General features: G+C 45.0%; 1 protein-coding gene across 2 annotated transcripts in view; it reads left to right on the forward strand.

Annotated features, from left to right (window-relative positions):
- Positions 1-735: 735 nt before the first annotated feature.
- Positions 736-18,241, forward strand: part of IGF1R (insulin like growth factor 1 receptor) — a 193,572-nt gene continuing 176,066 nt past the window's right edge. For both annotated transcript variants that reach the window (XM_075713640.1, XM_075713641.1), the window contains exon 1: positions 736-829. In XM_075713640.1, the coding sequence (XP_075569755.1) occupies positions 736-829 (94 nt within the window). The remainder of the gene's footprint in view (positions 830-18,241) is intronic.

The raw sequence follows: 18,241 nt of genomic DNA on the forward strand, positions 1-18,241 counted from the left end.
CCTTCCCTCCCCCTTCCCCGCGGAGCGCGGAGCGGAGCCGGGGGGATCCCGGCAGGGCAGCCCCGGCCCCGCGCGGAGGGACGGGGAAGCTGTTGTTGTTTTGTAACAAGATTGTCTGGGTCGCACCCCCCCTTCTTCCCCCCGCAGCCCTCCCCGTTGTTTTTTTTTTTTTTTTTCCCTTTTTTTTTTTTTTTTTTGTGTGTGTGTGTGTCTGTGCGCGCTGCCTCTGTGTGCGGTGTTGGAAAATGGAGGTTGAAGATGCAGAGTGCCGGCCCCGCTGTGCCTCATGTTTGCGGCTCCTGTGCACCATGTACCGCTGCAGCCAGCGCTGAGGGGAGACGGCGGCGACCCCCGCCCCGCAGCCCGCCCCGCCGCCCCGGAGACAGCGTCGCCCCGGGGCTCTCATGCCTTCTCCTTGCCGCTAATACATCCTGAGTATCTCTGTATTTTTGGTGTGGTTGCTCCGGAAGATCAACACCCAGGGACCTCAAAAAACCCTCCGGTTTGCCAGTACGAAGGGTCTTGTGTTTTTTGTGGGGTTTTTTTTTTTTTTTCCCCCCCATTTCTCGAGGCAACGTGGATTTATTTATCCAGCCCCGCTTCTCGTCCGCCTTTTGCCTCCTTCGTTATTTTTAGAGGACGGGGAGAGAAAAGAAAGCGAACAATTTTGGACTTTTTGTTGTTGTTGTTGTTGTTTTCCGGAAAGGGGGATTTTGTCCAATTAAAAAAAGAGGAATGAAGTCTGGCGCTGGAGGAGGGTCCCTCGCCGTCGTCTGGGGGTTTCTGCTCGTCCTCGCCGCACTTTGTCTGTGGCCAACAAATGGGGAAAGTGAGTACGGTGCGCGCCGGCGGGGGGGCGTGCGGGGGGAGCCGCGGAGGGGTCCCGCTGTGGGCGGGAGGGGGTGGGAGGGCGTCGGCTGCCTGTGTGTGTTGGGGGGGTGAGGGGGGCGGCGAGGGGGGCTCCCTGTGGGAATGGGTGGGAGGGGGTCGGCGAGGGGCTCCCTGTGTGAGTATGGGTGAGGGGCTCCCGGGGTGCGTGTGAGGGGTCAGTGAGGGGGCTCCCCGTGCGAATTGTGTGTGAGGAGGTCGGTCGTGTGGCTGTGTGTGTGAGGGTGTCGGCGAGGGGTCCCTGCGTGAATGTGAGGGGGTCGGTGAGGGGCTCCCGGGGGGTCTGAGGGTGTGTGTGGCTGTGAGGGCCTCCTGCGGGGTGTGTGTGTGAGGGGCTCCCGGGGTGTGTGTGGCTGTGTGTGTGAGGGTGTGTGTGGCTGTGTGTGTGAGGGTGTCGGCGAGGGGCTCCCTGTGTGAATGCGTGTGAGGGTGTCGGTGAGGGGCTCCTGGGGGGGCTGTGTGTGTGAGGGTGGCTGTGGCTCTGTGTGTGAGGGTGTCGGTGAGGGGCTCCCTGTGTGAATGCGTGTGAGGGTGTCGGTGAGGGGCTCCTGGGGGGGCTGTGTGTGTGAGGGTGGCTGTGGCTCTGTGTGTGAGGGTGTCGGCGAGGGGCTCCCTGTGTGAATGCGTGTGAGGGTGTCGGTGAGGGGCTCCTGGGGGGGCTGTGTGTGTGAGGGTGTGTGTGGCTGTGTGTGTGACGGTGTCGGTGAGGGGCTCCCGGGGTGTCTGAGGGGGGGTGTGTGTGAGGGTGTGTGTGGCTGTGAGGGCCTCCTGCGGTGTGTGTGTGTGAGGGGGCTCCTAGGGTGCGTGTGGCTGTGTGTGTGAGGGGCTCTCTCTGTGAATGCGTGTGAGGGGGTCGGTGAGGGGCTCCCGGGGGGTGTGTGGCTGGGTGTGAGGGGCTCCCTGTGTGAATGTGTGTGAGGGGTCGGTGAGGGGCTCCCGGTGTGTGTGTGTGTGTGAGGGTGCGTGTGGCTGTGTGTGAGGGGCTCCCTGTGTGAATGCGTGTGAGGGGGTCGGTGAGGGGCTCCCGGGGTGTCTGAGGGTGTGTGTGGCTGTGTGTGAGGGTGGCTGTGGCTGTGAGGGCCTCCTGCGGGGTGTGTGTGTGTGAGGGTGTGTGTGGCTGTGTGTGTGAGGGGCTCCCGGGTGTGTGTGTGTGTGTGTGTGAGAGTGGCTCACCTGCGTGAATGCGTGTGAGGGGTCGGCGAGGGGCTGCCGGGGGGGGGTGGGGTGTGTGGGTGTGTGTGTGAGGGGCTCCCGGGGCGCGCGCCGTTTCCCGCCGCGGCGCGCGGGGATGCGCGTGTTTTCCCCCTTCACGCGGCTGCTCCTCGAGCGCGTTCAGCAGCCCGGGGCCGCGCGTCCCCCCCCCCCCCCCATCCCCTCCCTCCCCTCCCGGCCGGTGTTTACAGCCGGGCTCGGCAGAGCCGCAGCCCCGGCCCGGAGGAGGGGGCAGGGCGATGCCCCCCGTCCCCTCCTTTGTGCTCCCCACCCGAGCCGCGTGCGGGGAACGACCCCCCCCCCCCCCCCCCCCCCCCGGGGCGCGGGGCGCTGCAGCCGTTCTTCGCAGCCGGCAAGAACCGCGCCTTCGTTCCCGCATGGAAAGAGCTTGATCTTGGTCAATGTTTAGAGGCTGTGTGCAGTAACCTGCCACAGCGAGCGAAGAATTCCTGGAAACAAGCGCCTCGCCTTTCATTGCCGCTTTACGGCCCAGGAAGGGTTTCGCTCGCGCTGCTCGGGGTGCGGAATTACGGTGGCATCCCGCAATCTAAAGGTCACAGGCTGCTGTTGTGGTGTGTTTGGGGTTTTTTTGGTTTTTTTTTTTTTTTTTTTTTTAAATGAATTTCTAGGTCGATGCTTCACCTTTGTGCGCGCATAAATAGAAACGTTCGGTGGCCGGATGGGCTATGCTCTTTAGAAGTGATTATGGTTATTATTTTGTTTTTAAAGCAGCTCCAGTGCGGGGGCTTGTGCAGCTGACTGCGCAGCGTGCGGGCTGCCGCCTCCGGGTGTGCGAGCGCGGAACACGGGGGTCGTGCTGCGGGCAGCCGGCCCCTCCTGCCGTCCGTCGGTCGCGGTGGCTGGCTGCCTGTCTGTCTGTCTGTCTCGCTTGGCAGTTGCAAAAGCCCCGACTTTTGTGTTTGTGCGCTTCAAACCTGTGATTATGTTGCGGTGCCCGCCCCCTTCGGGCGCAGGGGGAAAGGAGCGGGGCAGGGATGGCTGGCGCTGCGATGGATGAGGCTGCAGTCCGCACCGAGTTCAGCCCGGTGCTGATCGGTTTGCTCCTGGTATCCCGGGCTCACGCTGGATTGAGCAACTCTTGCATGAAATTAGCCTTCCCTTGTTTTCCGGAGGGATCTCTGTAGGCAGGGAGATGGTAAATGTGCCTTGGAGCCCAACCATTTTAAAAACTGCTCCCAATCCTTCGGCGTCTGCAGAAACAGGGATGGTTCTTTACTGCATCTTTGACGCTTTAATTTCTTCCGCTGCGTGTTTCTTTTTTTCACCGTACTCCTTGAGCTGTCGTCGTGTGCCTCTCGCTTTCAAAAAGATAGGCGTTGTTGGAGGGAAGGGACGGAGAGATCAATTTTCTCCATTTTAAATGTAAAGGGAAAGAATTTAGGAGCTAGAAAGGCTTTTCTAAAAGCAGTAGTTTCAGGTTGAAAAGAAAGGGAAGTTCTTTGGATGCACTGACAGTGAGGCTAACTACAAAAAACAAAAAAGCGAGCGAGAAGGGCATAGATGGAGTCTGTAACGCACGTTGAGTAATATTGTGTTTCATTAGCCAGTGAATGCCAATTAACTCCTTGCAAATTAAGGCCCAGCTGAGTCTTTTGCGTTGTAGTGGCAGGGCTGGCTAGGGCTGGAGAGCTGCACTCTTACTTCCACGAGTTGAACTTTTTGGCTAGAGCTCTTTTCAAGAGGGAAGATTAATCTCTACGTTTGAAAACAAAACCCCGGTGCCCTTCTTCAGGGAAGGGCTTACAAAGGATCGAGTAGCATGGAGAAACAGAAGAGAGGAGGAGGAGATCTGGTGTATGCTTAAACTGCTAGGATGCACGCTTACAATTTGTTTTTTCTTGTCTTACCTGGTACAGAACACCTTCTTCAAATAAAAATGCTTGCCCAGCTCTGGCAATAAAACAACACAGCAGCAGTATGGTAGGATTTTAGGTTCCAGTCCTCTGAAGTGTTTGCGGTTGCCACTTAGCTAAAATGACCCAATTAAGAACCTCCCAAATTAAGTATCTTTTTCTGAAGAAGAAGATCTAGGCATTTAAATAGGGGAAGATATGCTGAAAAACTTGTCTTAGCTGAATACTGCCTCTAATCGATCGTCTTTTGTAGTTTACAGTTTAATAGCCTTTGTTTTCACGAGTTATTGCTGAAAGAATTTTGCTGTTAGGGGGAAAAATGATCTCCAGAGCAGATGTTTTGCATCTCTTCATATTCTTCTCTCTCCCCACAATAGTGGAAGGAAGATTAATCTTAATTTTTATTTGTTTTTCATATATACTGTGTCATAGCTAAAAGGCACTTCCATTTTCGGTCAAACAAGCAAGGCATTCCTAAATAGGAATACAAAGGAGTTACAACTGGAGGGGAGAGACCCATCCCTTTAATGCTTAATTATATAAAATCTGTTCGTGGTTGTATGACAGGAACATCTTTAAAATGCAGGTAGCTTCAGTGGAAAGCTTCTGATTCACAAACAGGCATTAAAACATTCTGAGAATTTCCTGAGACTTTGTTAGAATGGCACAAAAATGAAAAGCCCCTTCATTAAGATAAGGTATGTGCTGGTGTACCAGTGCATTTGATGTGCAAAGCTACAGCTGTCGGACACCTTCAGCCCAGGGCTGGGTTTAAGATGAAGCGTAAACACGGCGGTTTTTTACCTTTTCTGCCTCGAGCGTGATGGGGTTTTGATTTTCAGCCTTGTGTACATTTGCAAAGGGAATGTCTGGAAGTGAGCGGGTTAAACATTTAGAACAAAAATAACGATTTTAGGTCTGTTAATACTTCAGACTGACAAGATGCCTTGATGGATGCGTTCATGTTAGCTCTGAGCTTTTGTTTGTCTATCCAGGCTATATTTTATGTTTCTGATGTTAATAAACAGGAGCTCATGCCGTATGTTTAATCTCTCTCCCAGGTTGCTTAGTAAAAACCCTCGTGAGCTCCTGAGAGTCAGCGTTGCACGCACCTAGCTTTCACAGCAGCGTTTTCATATACGCCTAGTGGTTAGTGAATGCTGTTACCTGGGAGTTGGGTAATTCCTTCTCTAATTGAGGTTGTGAATAGAAAATGCCAGAGTGTTTCAGGAATTGGTGTCAGCCGGGTTCAGCAGAAAGAGGAGAGGAGGGAAGCGTTCAGGGAGTGATGGTGATGAGCGTCCATGGGAAGGAGCCGCGAGCCAGGCAGTACTTGGACTTTTTTGATTGTGTTGGATTGTACTTTGAAAGCGTTTCCATACCAGAACTGGAGCAAAGGCTTGCATGACTCACAGACTGAAAGGGTTAGGAAATGGTAGTGACATAGCTAATGTCAGGCAAAATGTGTTGAGAATGTGAGAAAGCAGAGGAATGGGTGTGGAGGGAAGATGCGTGTTAGAAGTTTCAGTGCTGAAGCAACATTTGAGAGAGAGAAACGCTCTGTGTGTGAAGCGAGGGCACTTACACTGAGTCCTTGAGTATCTTGTGAGGAGCGAAGGGGCTGCCGAGCGCGAGCAGACATCAGTTAGTTAACCTCACTACAACAGGAGGCGTGATTTATTGGGTTTAGTAGGGAAATTGCTCAGATTTGATCAACTGTTGTGTTACTTTTTATGTCAGCTTTTCCCTGACCGGTTGTTCTTCAGACTGATTCTAGACCATCGTTAAAGCAGAACCCCAGTGTCACTGAAGTTGTTTTCATCTTGAAATACGCACGCAAAATCTCGTGTTGAGGAGTTTCCATGTGATGATTTTTTTAATCTGTCTTCATTGCTAAATAATTAGTTTCTATCAGTGTATGTTACCTCGGGAAAAGTTGTTTCAAATCCTGTTTGGTTTTCTGCTAAACTGGCATTTACTAAGCAAATCTTGGAGAATGTCTTCAGTGAGGGGAATTTTTTTTTTTTTTTAAAGCATCTCACATTTAGAGTTAAAATACATTTCAGGGCTGAAACTATTAGCTTTAAAGGACAATTTCAATTCATATTTAACTGAAGCTTTTTTTTCTTCACCAGTATTTTTTTTTTTCTTTTTACTCTGAGGTAGATTTTACCAGTGATCACTGCAACTATTAACTCAGTGAGACCAGAAGAGGCAGTTTTGTTAAATGATTAATTATATTGTGTGTATGTTCCATCTGTGTGAATTGTGAGCTACCGCAGGCTTCATTGTAGAGAAGTTTGTTTATGGTGCTGAACTTTGAGAGAGAGAGAGAGAGGAAATAATATATGCAGGAAACCTGTTTTTCTCACGCTGGATGTTAACTTTATGATCCCACACACAAAACAACTTATCTAGCTCATCATCTGTAATGGCCCTAGAGTTCATAACTTGCAAAATGTACTGAATTACCCTATTTTTTTAAAAATAATTTATTTCTGTAGATAATCTGTAGTTAAATTAATAAACTTCATGAGCATTATTTTACTTTCTTGAAAAGGTGATGACTGAGAAGCAGTGGCAACTTTCTGAAAAAGTTCTTTAAACTTTGGTTTATGAAATTAAGTACGCTCTTATTCGGATTTTAGTGTAAAGCTTTCACATTTGGAAATGCTTTGTGATGTTATCAAGTAGCAGCTGTTTTTATTTATATGTGTGAGTGCGCACACAGGAATGGGTAAACTGCAGTTTATTATTGAAAACTATTGTGTATGCTGAATTTAAAAAAAAAAAGTTGCAGTTTGAGTAATTGTCTCGAGTCATAATTAAAGTTGCAGATTTGTAGTTTCAGTTTGTCAGATCTTTCTGACAAAGTTGAGCTTTTAAGGTTTCTGGGCTTAGGTGGTAATGGAACATGCTGCTTTTAAGAGTTCTGTGTTCAGAAAGACTTCAGGAATGCAATGATGTGTTTGAAAGGTAGAAATACTATTTTAGTATTTTGATATATTTGACATGTATAATTTTTCTATCACTGTAAATTGTATAGACAGCTTCTTTGTGTAGGTTAGTTGGATTAGTTTTTATGATTTATGAAAGCCACTTTAAAAAGAATAGTTTCAAAATTTTTTTTATTGTACAAAAGCAGAACTCAACAAACAGTAGTTGATGAAGACACATTTGTGGTTTTTAGCCAGCCTGTCTTGTGTGCTGTTTTTTGGGTTGGTTTTTTTCCCCCTCTTAGCCAAGTCATGACAGGTACAACCTGGACTGATTTCTGTAGTACTTTATTTGTCTTTTTTTTGTGCGTGTCCAGAACTGTCCGAGACAAACTTTGAGGACCAGCAAATGATGAGCAGCGTACAGTGTTCATTCATGTATTTCTGTGCTCTGTTTGCAGAGCTGTACCGAGTCCTCAAACTCAAAACCAGGCTCTAGCTCCTTTTGGCAGGGCTTGTTGGTTTTACTAACTAAGTTTGGTAATAGTTTGGCTTATTAATTAATTAAGGATATGCATTCTGGCAAAACTGGTGTTAGCATGGTGGTGTATTGTGAGGGTTTAACTTGCATTTATCACTGAAAATTTTTCTTTTTAACCTTTGCAAATGCTAAATATGAGCAGTTCCCTTGGGATATCTTTCAAGACACCAGTTAACTTCTTCAATGTTGATATCCTCAAGAAGTTGCTGTTGTGGCACAAGATTATTTAAGATGTGCTGAAAAGCAAAATTGTTATTTATTTACAGATTGATTTGCATATGACTTGTAAGCTTTAATGTCATATAATTTTATTTATTTACTAATTTTGGAATAGTCAGACATGTACATTTCTTATTACTCTGTTCCTTTCTTGGTAAACTTGATGGTATGAACAGAAATAAGCATCTCTATGTTTCAGTGACTCCCCAGATAGTTTTTCAAGGAGACTGCTGTCTTTGACCTACCCAGTGTGAAGGCACCTCACACCCCAATAAAGTACTGAGATTATTCCTCTAGAGGAACAAATCCACTCAGTCAATATTTTGGTAAAACAGCAAATGTATGCTTTTGTAGCAAGACAAAGTCATTTTAGTAATAACTTGGAGCAATAATTCATGTCAAGATTGTCACTGAAGAGAAGTGCTACCCAGGTTGTGCTTTAAGGACTTTATGCTAAGCTGTTGACTTGGAAAAAAGTGTACATTATACAAATAAACTTTCAAAGCAGGAAATAGGTGAACTGCACATGTATGTGCTTTAGTGTAATAGTTTATAAAATAGGTGCATGTCCTACTTTTGTGAGAACTTAGTTTGTGAAGATGTGTGTTTTGAGCAAGTACAGTGACCTAGTGAGCCCGCTTGCTATGTGATGCCAGCGAGGCGCATGTTATTGAAATAGCTCTGTGACCAGTCAGGGCGAATGTTATCTGCAAACCTCTTATTGGTGCCATTAAATGCTGTAAAGATAGCTCTGTTTACTTGGAAGTGTAAGCATCAACTCTGATCACAACACTTTCTCTTAACAAGTGGGCTTGTTTTGGAGTTCTTTGCTGAACATCCCTTCTCCCTGTGGAGGGGAGCAGTGTCAGAATGGGACAACAGCAGGCAAATGCAGAGAATATTAGAGTTCTTAATGATAGAGGCTAACTTTACGTGTGTGGTTTGGTTTTTTCCCTGCTGTTGAATGGGTGGTGGGTCATTTTTACTGATTGTTTCCGGAAGCTTTATAGTTTTTTCCTTCAATATGAACAGTTCACAAATTAGTACACTACTCATTTTAAGTCGGCTACTTACACAATACGTTCAAATAGCGGAGGGTTTGATTGGAGGCAGGAAAGAAGAATTTTTTGAAGTTCAGAATGCATGAAATGAATACATGCTGAAGTAGTCAAAGATCCCTTGTACTTTATCAGGGAGCAGTCTGCTTGAATGAAAGGTACTGTACCTGCTGTTAAGTTTATAAACTTGGTTTATACAGATTACTTTTTAAATTATTCATGATGCTACATTACAAGTGTATCTGACAGGTTTAAAATAAATGGCTTGATGGTAAGAGGGAGCATGCATAAATTAGAGCTGGGATAATGTGCTCTTTGAAGTATCTCTTCCATTTGTTACTACTGGAATACAGTAGGTAGCTGCAGCTGAATGTGTGATTCTCAAGTACGGAGTGCATCATTATCTTCAAACTGTGTTATAGTGGCAGTTCTTATATAAGACAGATGAGATGAAGTGGCAGGGAGGACTAAGATGCTCACTTTGTACTTAGTTACAGGCACATTTCTGCTGAAACGTGGAGAGTATTTACGGGATGAAACTTCTGTAAGCGCAGCAGTTGAAAGGGTCTGCTCGTAGCTGTGCGTCGGTAAGGTGAGGATAGCATCGCATTGTTTTATTTACTCTTTTTTGTTAGCATTGCTGTGGGTTTGTAAGAGGTGTTTTAGCAAGGTGGTAGGAGGTTTTCCCAGATACTTAGTGAGACGCTCTATCTGGTTTGCTTATGGATCGTGGTACTCAGCTTGAGAAGTCTTCTGATCTGTATGCACAGGAAAACTTTGCAAGAGCTGAACTGTTGTGTTTGGAAAAGGTTATTGGTGGGGAAAGAGAATTCCAGATCTCTTGGATGCAAAACCAGCTTCCCCAAACATAAACTGACACAGTGCTGGTTTTCCTGATTTTGTAGACAAGCAGCTCATTATGTTTGAGAAGCAAGCTCCCAAAGTAGCTTATGGTGTAGAAAAAAAATACCTAAGATGCAGCCCTCAAAAATAATCAGAAGTTTTTCTGAAAGTGGAAGGCCGTCTTATAGAGATGGATAGTTCAAATCTTAAGTCTTAATCAAACAGGTACAGCATTTTGGAGCAAGGTCTGGTGACATCTGCTCCTGGGAACAGTCTATAACCCAACTTTAAAAAGAGAATTGGCTTGAACGTTGGAAGGGCTTTATCCCTGGATCTCACTGGGGTGCTTTCCTCATTATTTGCATTGGCTTCAGTTTAGAGTCATCTCCGCGTTTTGTCCTTCTACAAATAGTGCATTTTGCTTTCTTGCCCTTCTTGTCACCTCCCCTCGGGTCCTTCTGTGTGAGCGTAGTATGTACCGTGAGAGGCTTAAAAAGCACATTGCAGGCACCTCGCGGGAGGAGCGGAGGCACTGGCACTGCACTGCAGGAGCAAACATGTATTTGCACTGCTCAGCTGATCTTGGAGTAACATTTGGCTGTAGCGTTAGAGTTGAAATCGCAATGGAAACACCTTGTTTGTCCTATCCCCTGTGCTCTTTGCCAGTGCAGGAATTATTTTTATTGCGGTGTTTTTGTTGCTTTCTCCTGGGGATTTTGATGCGTAGTTAAATTGTCACTGTTGTCTTCCCTAGTCAAATTTCATGTATCCCACTGGGGATTTGGTTCGTTCTCCAAAATACCGATGGAGTTAAATAGTTGTGCATTGTTTGTGTTAAGCTTTCAGGTGGCTCTGCCTTTCTTTTAGCTGAGAACCAGTGTTAAGAGAGACACTGACCATGATGATGGTACAAACTGTGTTAAGAGCTCACAGACCCACTGGGGCGGAGGGGGGAGCCCACTGGAATCGCGATGGTGTCGGGCTGCCACGATGGGATTTTTAGCTGCTGCTTCTCTCCGGTTGTTCGGTATCCCCAGCAGGTGGAAGCAGCTTGTGGTTCTGTATTGATAGCAGTTAACATCGTCTTTCAGTTTATTGTGGCTGAAGCTTTTTTTTGTTGTTGTTTTTTGAGATGGATATACATTTTATTGGTCCCTTGCAAATGTCATGTCTCCTGGGAAGGATTGGAGGGAATGAACATCCAGCTGTGTTAAGAGATGCATATAAGTTGCTGCTGTTGTGCGTGCTTTGCTCTTCTTCCTCGGACCTGCATGGTACTGCTGGGGAAGGAAAGTTGCAAACCAGTAGGACGTGTGACCATTTGTGTGTGGTGGGGGATGCCAAAAGTCGAAGAGTCTGTTAGTCTTGTTGCTCATGCACCTTGGATGCGGAGATTTTGTTTTAAAAAGTTATGTTGGTGTTCCCTTGCAGCTCTTCCAGTGGCTACACCCATGATGGAGGTTGAGTCTGTGCAGTTGTTACAAATGAGCAAAAATGGGGTTTTAGAAAAGCACATTTGTTGTTCCAAACTTGAGACTTGGCTTGGTTTGAGACTGTGACTTGAGCCTGCCTGGGTCCTGTCTGGGAGTGACTGAAGGTTTTGGTTGGTTGGTTGTCTCTTTCCTTTTTTGTGTGTGTGTTAATAAGATATTTGTATTTTTTGTCACGCTGAGTATGCTGACTACGTGGACAAACACTTTCATTGATATTGTGTCTCATCAAGAGGCATGTAATATGTATTTAATACTTAAATTAGGTCATGAGAGTCCCTTTTAAAATTCGAGCTTGTATATGCTTCGATGGGTTGTGGTTCTAAAATGTGGCCAGTGTCACCAGTGCATGAATAAAAGTCCTTTCAAGCTGGTTCAGTTGTTATCCTACAGAAATAAGGCACAGACAGAGAAACACATTTGAGAGTGTGTGTGTATGTGGCAGCGGTTCTGGACTTCAGCAGAAACACATGTGAAACGGACATCTGTTTCTGCATGGCTTGTGTTTTGTGTATCTCTTTTGGTAGTTCATTGTTTAAATAAACATGTTGCATTAGCTGTAAGGCTTTAGTGTCATATGTCCACTGATGAGATATATTAGGGTTTTGTTGTTCCCAAGCTGTACTGAGAAACAACAGCTTTACAATTCAATACATTTCAGGAAGATTACAAAAAGAATTTGGGGTGGATCACAATCAGCACTTCAAAAGCAATAGCTTTGGAGTAACTCCGCTATAACACAGCACAGCCCATGGAAAAACACTGTCATCTTAACAGATGCAGTGTTATTTTGGAGATTCCACTGTATAAATACATGGACTGTGGTTAAATTGTGATGGCAACAGATGCAATCTCAGTTCTCAATTCTTTAATCTCTTTAATATTTAAAAATACCCCACAAAGTAAAAGAAAAAAACAACATCAAAGCTGGAAATAAGCCTTCTGTAAATTGTTGAGGCTGTACCTTTTGGGCCTTGTTTCATTTTGGATACATCACTGCAGATTAGACTTGGGCAGAGTAAATGCTCCTCTCTGTGAGGGAGTCTCTGCAAGTGCTGCTACTCACGGCTTATTGTACAATTTGCATATGAATGGAATTATTCAGCTATACTTAAGAAATGTCAGCAAGATTGAAGTCAGAGTTGGTTAACCTGGCAAAAAGATATTTCCAGTATTTTTCATGAAAGAAAGTGATAGTATGGAGACAAGAATTACACATTCCACTGGCTAAGCCAACATTGTCTGAGGATTTTCTTGGTGTTTTTGTAGTTGATATCAGTGACTTTATTTTTAAATTTGTCTGCAATACACTGCAGTGTTTGAGAGCGAGAGAATTGGAATGCGGGAATCAGATGTTGTATCGTAATGCCACACAGTTGTGTTCACATTTGTTTTTCTTTCCAGATTTGGTTTTGTTTAAATACTGATTTGACAAGTATAAATTGAGAGCAAGGCTTGGTCTGTCTGGTTTTTTTTTTTTATATATGGGCAGCAAATAACGCATAGGAAGATGTTGTTATCGGTGCATTCACCTCTATCCATCCACTAGTTGGGTAGAAAAGCCTGAAGTTAAATACTGTAACTGGATTTTAAAAAGGGACCGGATGATTTTTGTGAGCAACAACATCGGTAGTCATGCATGCTAAAATAGGGAGTGATCACATCTCGTGCTTCAGAAGCTGTGACAGTATGCAAGGGTTGGGAAGAAATTGTATTCCTCCTCCGGGTGTTTGTATTTCCCTCCCCGTTTGTAAAAAGCAGAGAAATGCTGTCCTGGAGGGGTGGTTAAAGGGCTTGTTTTTCGAACAGTGAGATGACTTCAGGTGCTCGTGTGACTGTCATCCAGGTGAAGGCGCCTTCCCCAGGAAGCTGTGCGTTGTCAGGTGTTCGGAGGCTGTACTCTCAGCAGAAGTACGCGGGTGGGGGTGTTGGAATCAGCTGGCTGACAAGGAGATAATGTATTACACTAAAAGTAAACCCCCGGCCTTCACAGGTGACTTAAGAGTGCCTGGTGTCACACAGTTAGAATGAAATGGAGGTTGAGGTGGCTTGAGCGCGGCCTGGCCTCCCTTGGAGGATGGGTGGAGATGCTCTCCGGTGGTTCCGCGGGACTTCTCTTCGTTCTTCGGCAGCGACTGTGCTCACAGAAGTGTTTCTGGCTTGCCGCGTGTGCGGCCAGTTTACTGCCGTATCAAAATACCGTTCTGACCTCAGGGTGACTGTCGCTGCTCATGGTGTCTCATGCCTCGAGCTCGTCTTTAACACCCTCGCGGCTTCCCGCAGACCTGGTGGGATGAGATGTGAATCCCATTTAATAGGGGGAGGTGGGCGGGGAAGAAGTGAAGAGCAGAGGCTGAGGGTATAGCTGTCATGTGCACTGATTTTTGCAGGGGAAGGGAGAATGCTTCACTTCAGATGTCTGCGTACCCTGGTTGGGTACGTCCCCCTCTGTTCTCCCTCTCCATCAACAGCAACCTTGCGACAGCGTCGTGAGCTCGCTACACGGCTCCTTGACGTCTCGGATGAAGAAGAGCACGACCGCAAGGCTGGCTTTGTTGGTGTCAAGCCTGTTGGCCGGAAAGCGGTGAACGTGGTTTTAGGCTGTGGGTCTGCGGGATGCTGTGCACAGTCGTAACTGCCGAGAGGTTCAGAGGGCGGAAGGGTTCATTTTCCTCTCGGCCGATTTAAGTGGCGAGCTACACTGGCTCATGGAAGGGTGCGGTGAGAGCCTTGAGGGGACGGGATCGTGTGAGTGAGGACGGGGCGAGGGGGAAGCACAACAAATGGTTGCGTTAGCACAGTTCCCAGCGAGCAGCGCGCTCTGGATTTTGTGCCTGTACCGTGAGAGGTGGGTTCCGGTGCCTGCGCTGTGCATCGCGCAGGGCGCTGGGACTGGAAGGGGACATACTCCCTCCGGATCAGGGAGCGCTCCGCACGTGGGCGAAAGCCTCTGCATCGGCTCGGGGGTGCAGCATCGCAGCCCACCCCTTGCTGGCGAGGGGCAGCGCCTGGCAAAGGCAGGGGCTTCTCTCTCAAACGCCTGTGAACCTGAACGTGAGGATTAGCGTGGTACCATCCAGCCATCTTCTCAAAGTAGCTCAGTTATTTTTATTGAAACAAGGGGAGCTTGTTTGTTTAGCAAAGACGGGCTTCAGTGGAAGCTGTAGACCGAGTGCTCGACGAATGTAATAGTTTCGCAGAATTAAAACCAGTTCTCATGCTTCCACTGGGCATTACAACTCTGCGTAGCTTTGTAACCTTCTGGTGGAAATGCCGTGAATTTTGGTCCAGTTTGTCCTTCAAAGTTTATTTCTTCCTTAGTATGAAGGCCTTGGAGCACTACTAGCATATTACATTTTTTTTTCTTTTCTTGAGATGGAGTGTGAGCGATTTTCATATTGACTTGAAACAGCATGCAGGAAGAGCTTGCTTTAAATACACAGTTTTAATCTAATTTTGCATATTTCTAGCTGGATTTTTTAATGGGCTGACAGCTGTTAGGACACCTTGATTCACAAATACAACCTTTTTGGAAAATACAGGCTTTTTTTCCAATGAATAGCATTTGCTGTTTCTACACATTCATGCAAATGATTAGATGCCTTGGATGCATTTACTCAGATCCTTAATTTTCACATTTCTAAGTGACAAAATGGCAAATGATGTATTTTCTGGTAGATTAGTTCTCATTTGTGTTACTTTTTTATTTGGATGGAAAATGGAATTTTAATTGAAATGCAGAAGATCCGAATTTTGAGAAAATTAAAACTTCTAGTGTGATGGACAGCCATGATTTAAAAAAGAAAAAATCCACAAAAAAATAGTTTGCCATTGTTTCTTAAAAGTTTAGAACTGAAAGGTCTTGCCCACAGACTGTTTCACAGGTTTCTATGCAGGAGTCCTTTTTAATTTGGACTTAATTGCTCGTTGAGCTGAACCATTTGAGTAAACTGAGATGAGGCACTTGCAGAAGTAGCTGTTGAATGTCAAAGCTATCTTAGCATTTCAACAAAGGGTGGCTCCAAGAGAGCACTGAACAGTAAAATCACCAGTCCAACCCTTTTTCGTGTAAATTATATGCTTACTATTTTTATTTTATTTAAATTACAGTAGACATTTGCCCTAATATATGCTGTTATAATTTCATGTTAGATTTGTAATTAAGTTTATTTTTAGAAGAATGCATTCAAGTGGTTTATAGAAAATGATTTTCTATTTTTGTAAAGGAAATAATTGTTTTTTATTGACTTTTAATTTCATGCAAATGTTTGGGTTTTTTTTTTGGCTTGGAGGGTATCTAAGCAGAAAGAAATCTAATGATTTGAGAATATTCTCATAAAAAAGATTCATTGTCACTAGCTAGGGGCACTGGTAGGCAGAGTTAACTCTTCTTTAGGCGTGTTCAAATTGAGTGACAGATGTTGCAGAATGCGGTACAGGGGGTTTGTGTAATAAATTTTATTTATTGATTGTTCTTCCTGGTTAAGGTAGGAAAGCCAAACTAACGGCGTTTGGAACCTGACAGGGAGATAAGAAAGATGGTCATAATGGGGTGATTTCTCAAGATGCCTGAATATGTCGCAATCCATGGCAAATCTGATGGACAAGTGAGCGTTAGCAGTGTGCAAGCCAGATTTGCTATTTTTAATTTGGCCTTGCTATCGTGTCTGTTCACAGATGAATTTGAAGGCTAAGGGGAGTTGAGTGATGAGTCATTATTGAGTTAGTAAAATCACAATTGATCGCCGTTTCCTGTTGATTCCAAAATTACTGAAGTGTGAAAGCCGAGACTGACTGATGACTTCTTGGAGGGGAGTATGAGGGTGGAATGTGGAAGTGACTCTGTCTAAAGTAATTCAGCGCTGCCCTGGGTGTTAGTACAGAAATGTCTGTAGAGAGAACAGGTGTGCGTCTGAGATGGGAGGCTTTGAAGGAAGGGTGATGGTCTGGCCAGCCCGGTTACCTAGGAGGAATGATCATCTGGGCACTAAAACACGCTCTTCAGCCAGGTGGGGGGAAGGGGCTTCTTAAGTGGCCACCAGTAGAAGCTTAAGATTAAACTTTTCGTTAGTCTCCTCCGTACTGGAGAGAGCTTCTGATTGACCTGTGTTTCTGTCACTTAGCTCAGAAGATTTTTATCTTGAAATCCCTTTGCTCCCAGGTACTATGTGCTGTGAAAGGCTCCCGCTCTTCCGCAGCGTGGTGCAGAATGGATGTCAGGCTGCACAGCGGCAGGGAATGGGATGTGGGGACAGCAGCGTTGCGTGGTGGAGAAAGTCTTGCGTATCTCGGTTATTGTTTGCGATGATCTTTCGATGAATCCTTGATCTTGTCATTCTGCAGCTTTGTTATTTTCTTGTGATGAAAGTGGATTAATGCTCTTTCGGCAGATACTAATTAGAAACATTGTGGTAATGTGCAGGTAAGATTTAAAATGTCTTTTTTTCCCTCCTAGAACTTACTCTTAGCAAAACTTTTTTTTTTTGGTTAGGAACTATTAAGTTACGTTACTAGACTCTGCCCACATTGCATATGTGAGAGTAAATTCTGCTGAAAGGGGATTTGTTGGAAGAAATTAAAGGGAGGATATATACTGTTCTGAGTTATATTTGGAAGCAAGCTATAAAGAAGCCTTGAAGTACCACTTCAGGAAGAGAAAACTTAGTTTAGTTCCCTGGAGGAATAAGAGGAGGTGTGAGGTAAGGCTGTCCCTTCTCCTCTGTTTATTGCATCCCTCACAAAATTCTGATTTTAAAGAGTTTTTCTGAGGTGGTAGTTTGGAAGGCAAAATAACAATCTGTGTTCTGTCTTACAACTATTCAGATGGTCTTCGAACTGCTGAAACTTGTCATGGATGTACACTCTGATATGCTGTGTTAAAACAGAAATAAAGAACTAGGAGAAGGAGAAATATATTTTTTCCTTGGAAAACGCGTACAAAGCTTTTCTGAATGTTGCCATATTTAGGATTGTAGAAAACTGAGAAGGGGGAAAAAGAGATGGTTGATCTTGCTGTCTGAGAACAGCTTGGTTTTCAAATTTATAAACAAATCGGGGGGGAAAAAAATCTCTAGGCTTCTTGAAAAGGCTAGGTGTGCGGTTTTCACATTCAGAAAAGCTGATTCAGTTGGTCTGGCTTTTGCAAGGGAACAACTAGAGAAATAAGTTGCTCTGAGAGGGTGTAAAGAACTTTCCTCTAGAAAAGTTGAGCAAACATGGAGCACTGAGTTGCATGGTTGAAATTTGGTGAAGCGTGGCAAGGACACTAGTTTTCAGAGAAGTATGATGTTTCCTCGGGGTGTTGGGAATCCAGAACTAAGAGTTGCCACACTTAAAAGAGATGTCTCAGTCTGACTGAGGGTTATAGGAGCTGCAGGAAGCTTTATTAGGAGTGATCATGACAGTTCTCAAAGCTGTCGTTCGCAGAGAATCTTCAAATACTTAAAGCCACACCTTGATACCTTATACCTTGTCTCACAGGATCTGTGTTGATATGTCCCAGTACAAAAGCATTCTCTTAAGCCAATTAAATGCATAATATTTTTATAATACTTGTGTTTTGGAAAAATCAATATGACCAGTTTCCCTTTGAAATGACAAGAAGCCTGTTGTGCTGACAAAGTAGAATGCATTAGGAAGTGGTGCTTTATATCCTCTCAAGAGTAATGTGCTCTTGTTTTTTCTTAATCAGCAGGATGTTCTCCTGTATGTCAGATGTCTCAGTTGTTTTTGTGATCTGTATCGGAGAAGAGCGGGGGGGAAAAATGTCAGAAACAGAAGAGGTTTAAATGCTTTACAGCAGCAGAAAGCCTGCAGCCCTATATTTCTCTGCTTTAGTAAAACTGGTAATCGCCACATTAGCATTGGACACTTTATGTTTGTGCTTTAAACAATAAATAAAAGAACAGCTTGCCCTTCAGAAGAACATAATGTGTAGCCTGCTGAAATACACTGCAGTATAAGGCATATAATTAACCCTTTTCCCTTTAGCTTGGTTATGTTTCAGAAGGTAACACAAAATGTCTAAAACATCTGAAACTGCTTATTTACCAGTTCACTGAAGTAAGGATTTTTCAAGTTGATTGTGTGAAAATCAAACCTCTTCTTCCTCTCTCCATTGCTTTCTTCTCGTTCCGTTTCCTGATCTGCAGTTTCCAAATTTATAATAGGTCTAGTATTG

This window comes from Pelecanus crispus, chromosome 7, assembly GCF_030463565.1.
Source record: "Pelecanus crispus isolate bPelCri1 chromosome 7, bPelCri1.pri, whole genome shotgun sequence".
Lineage (NCBI taxonomy): Eukaryota > Metazoa > Chordata > Aves > Pelecaniformes > Pelecanidae > Pelecanus > Pelecanus crispus.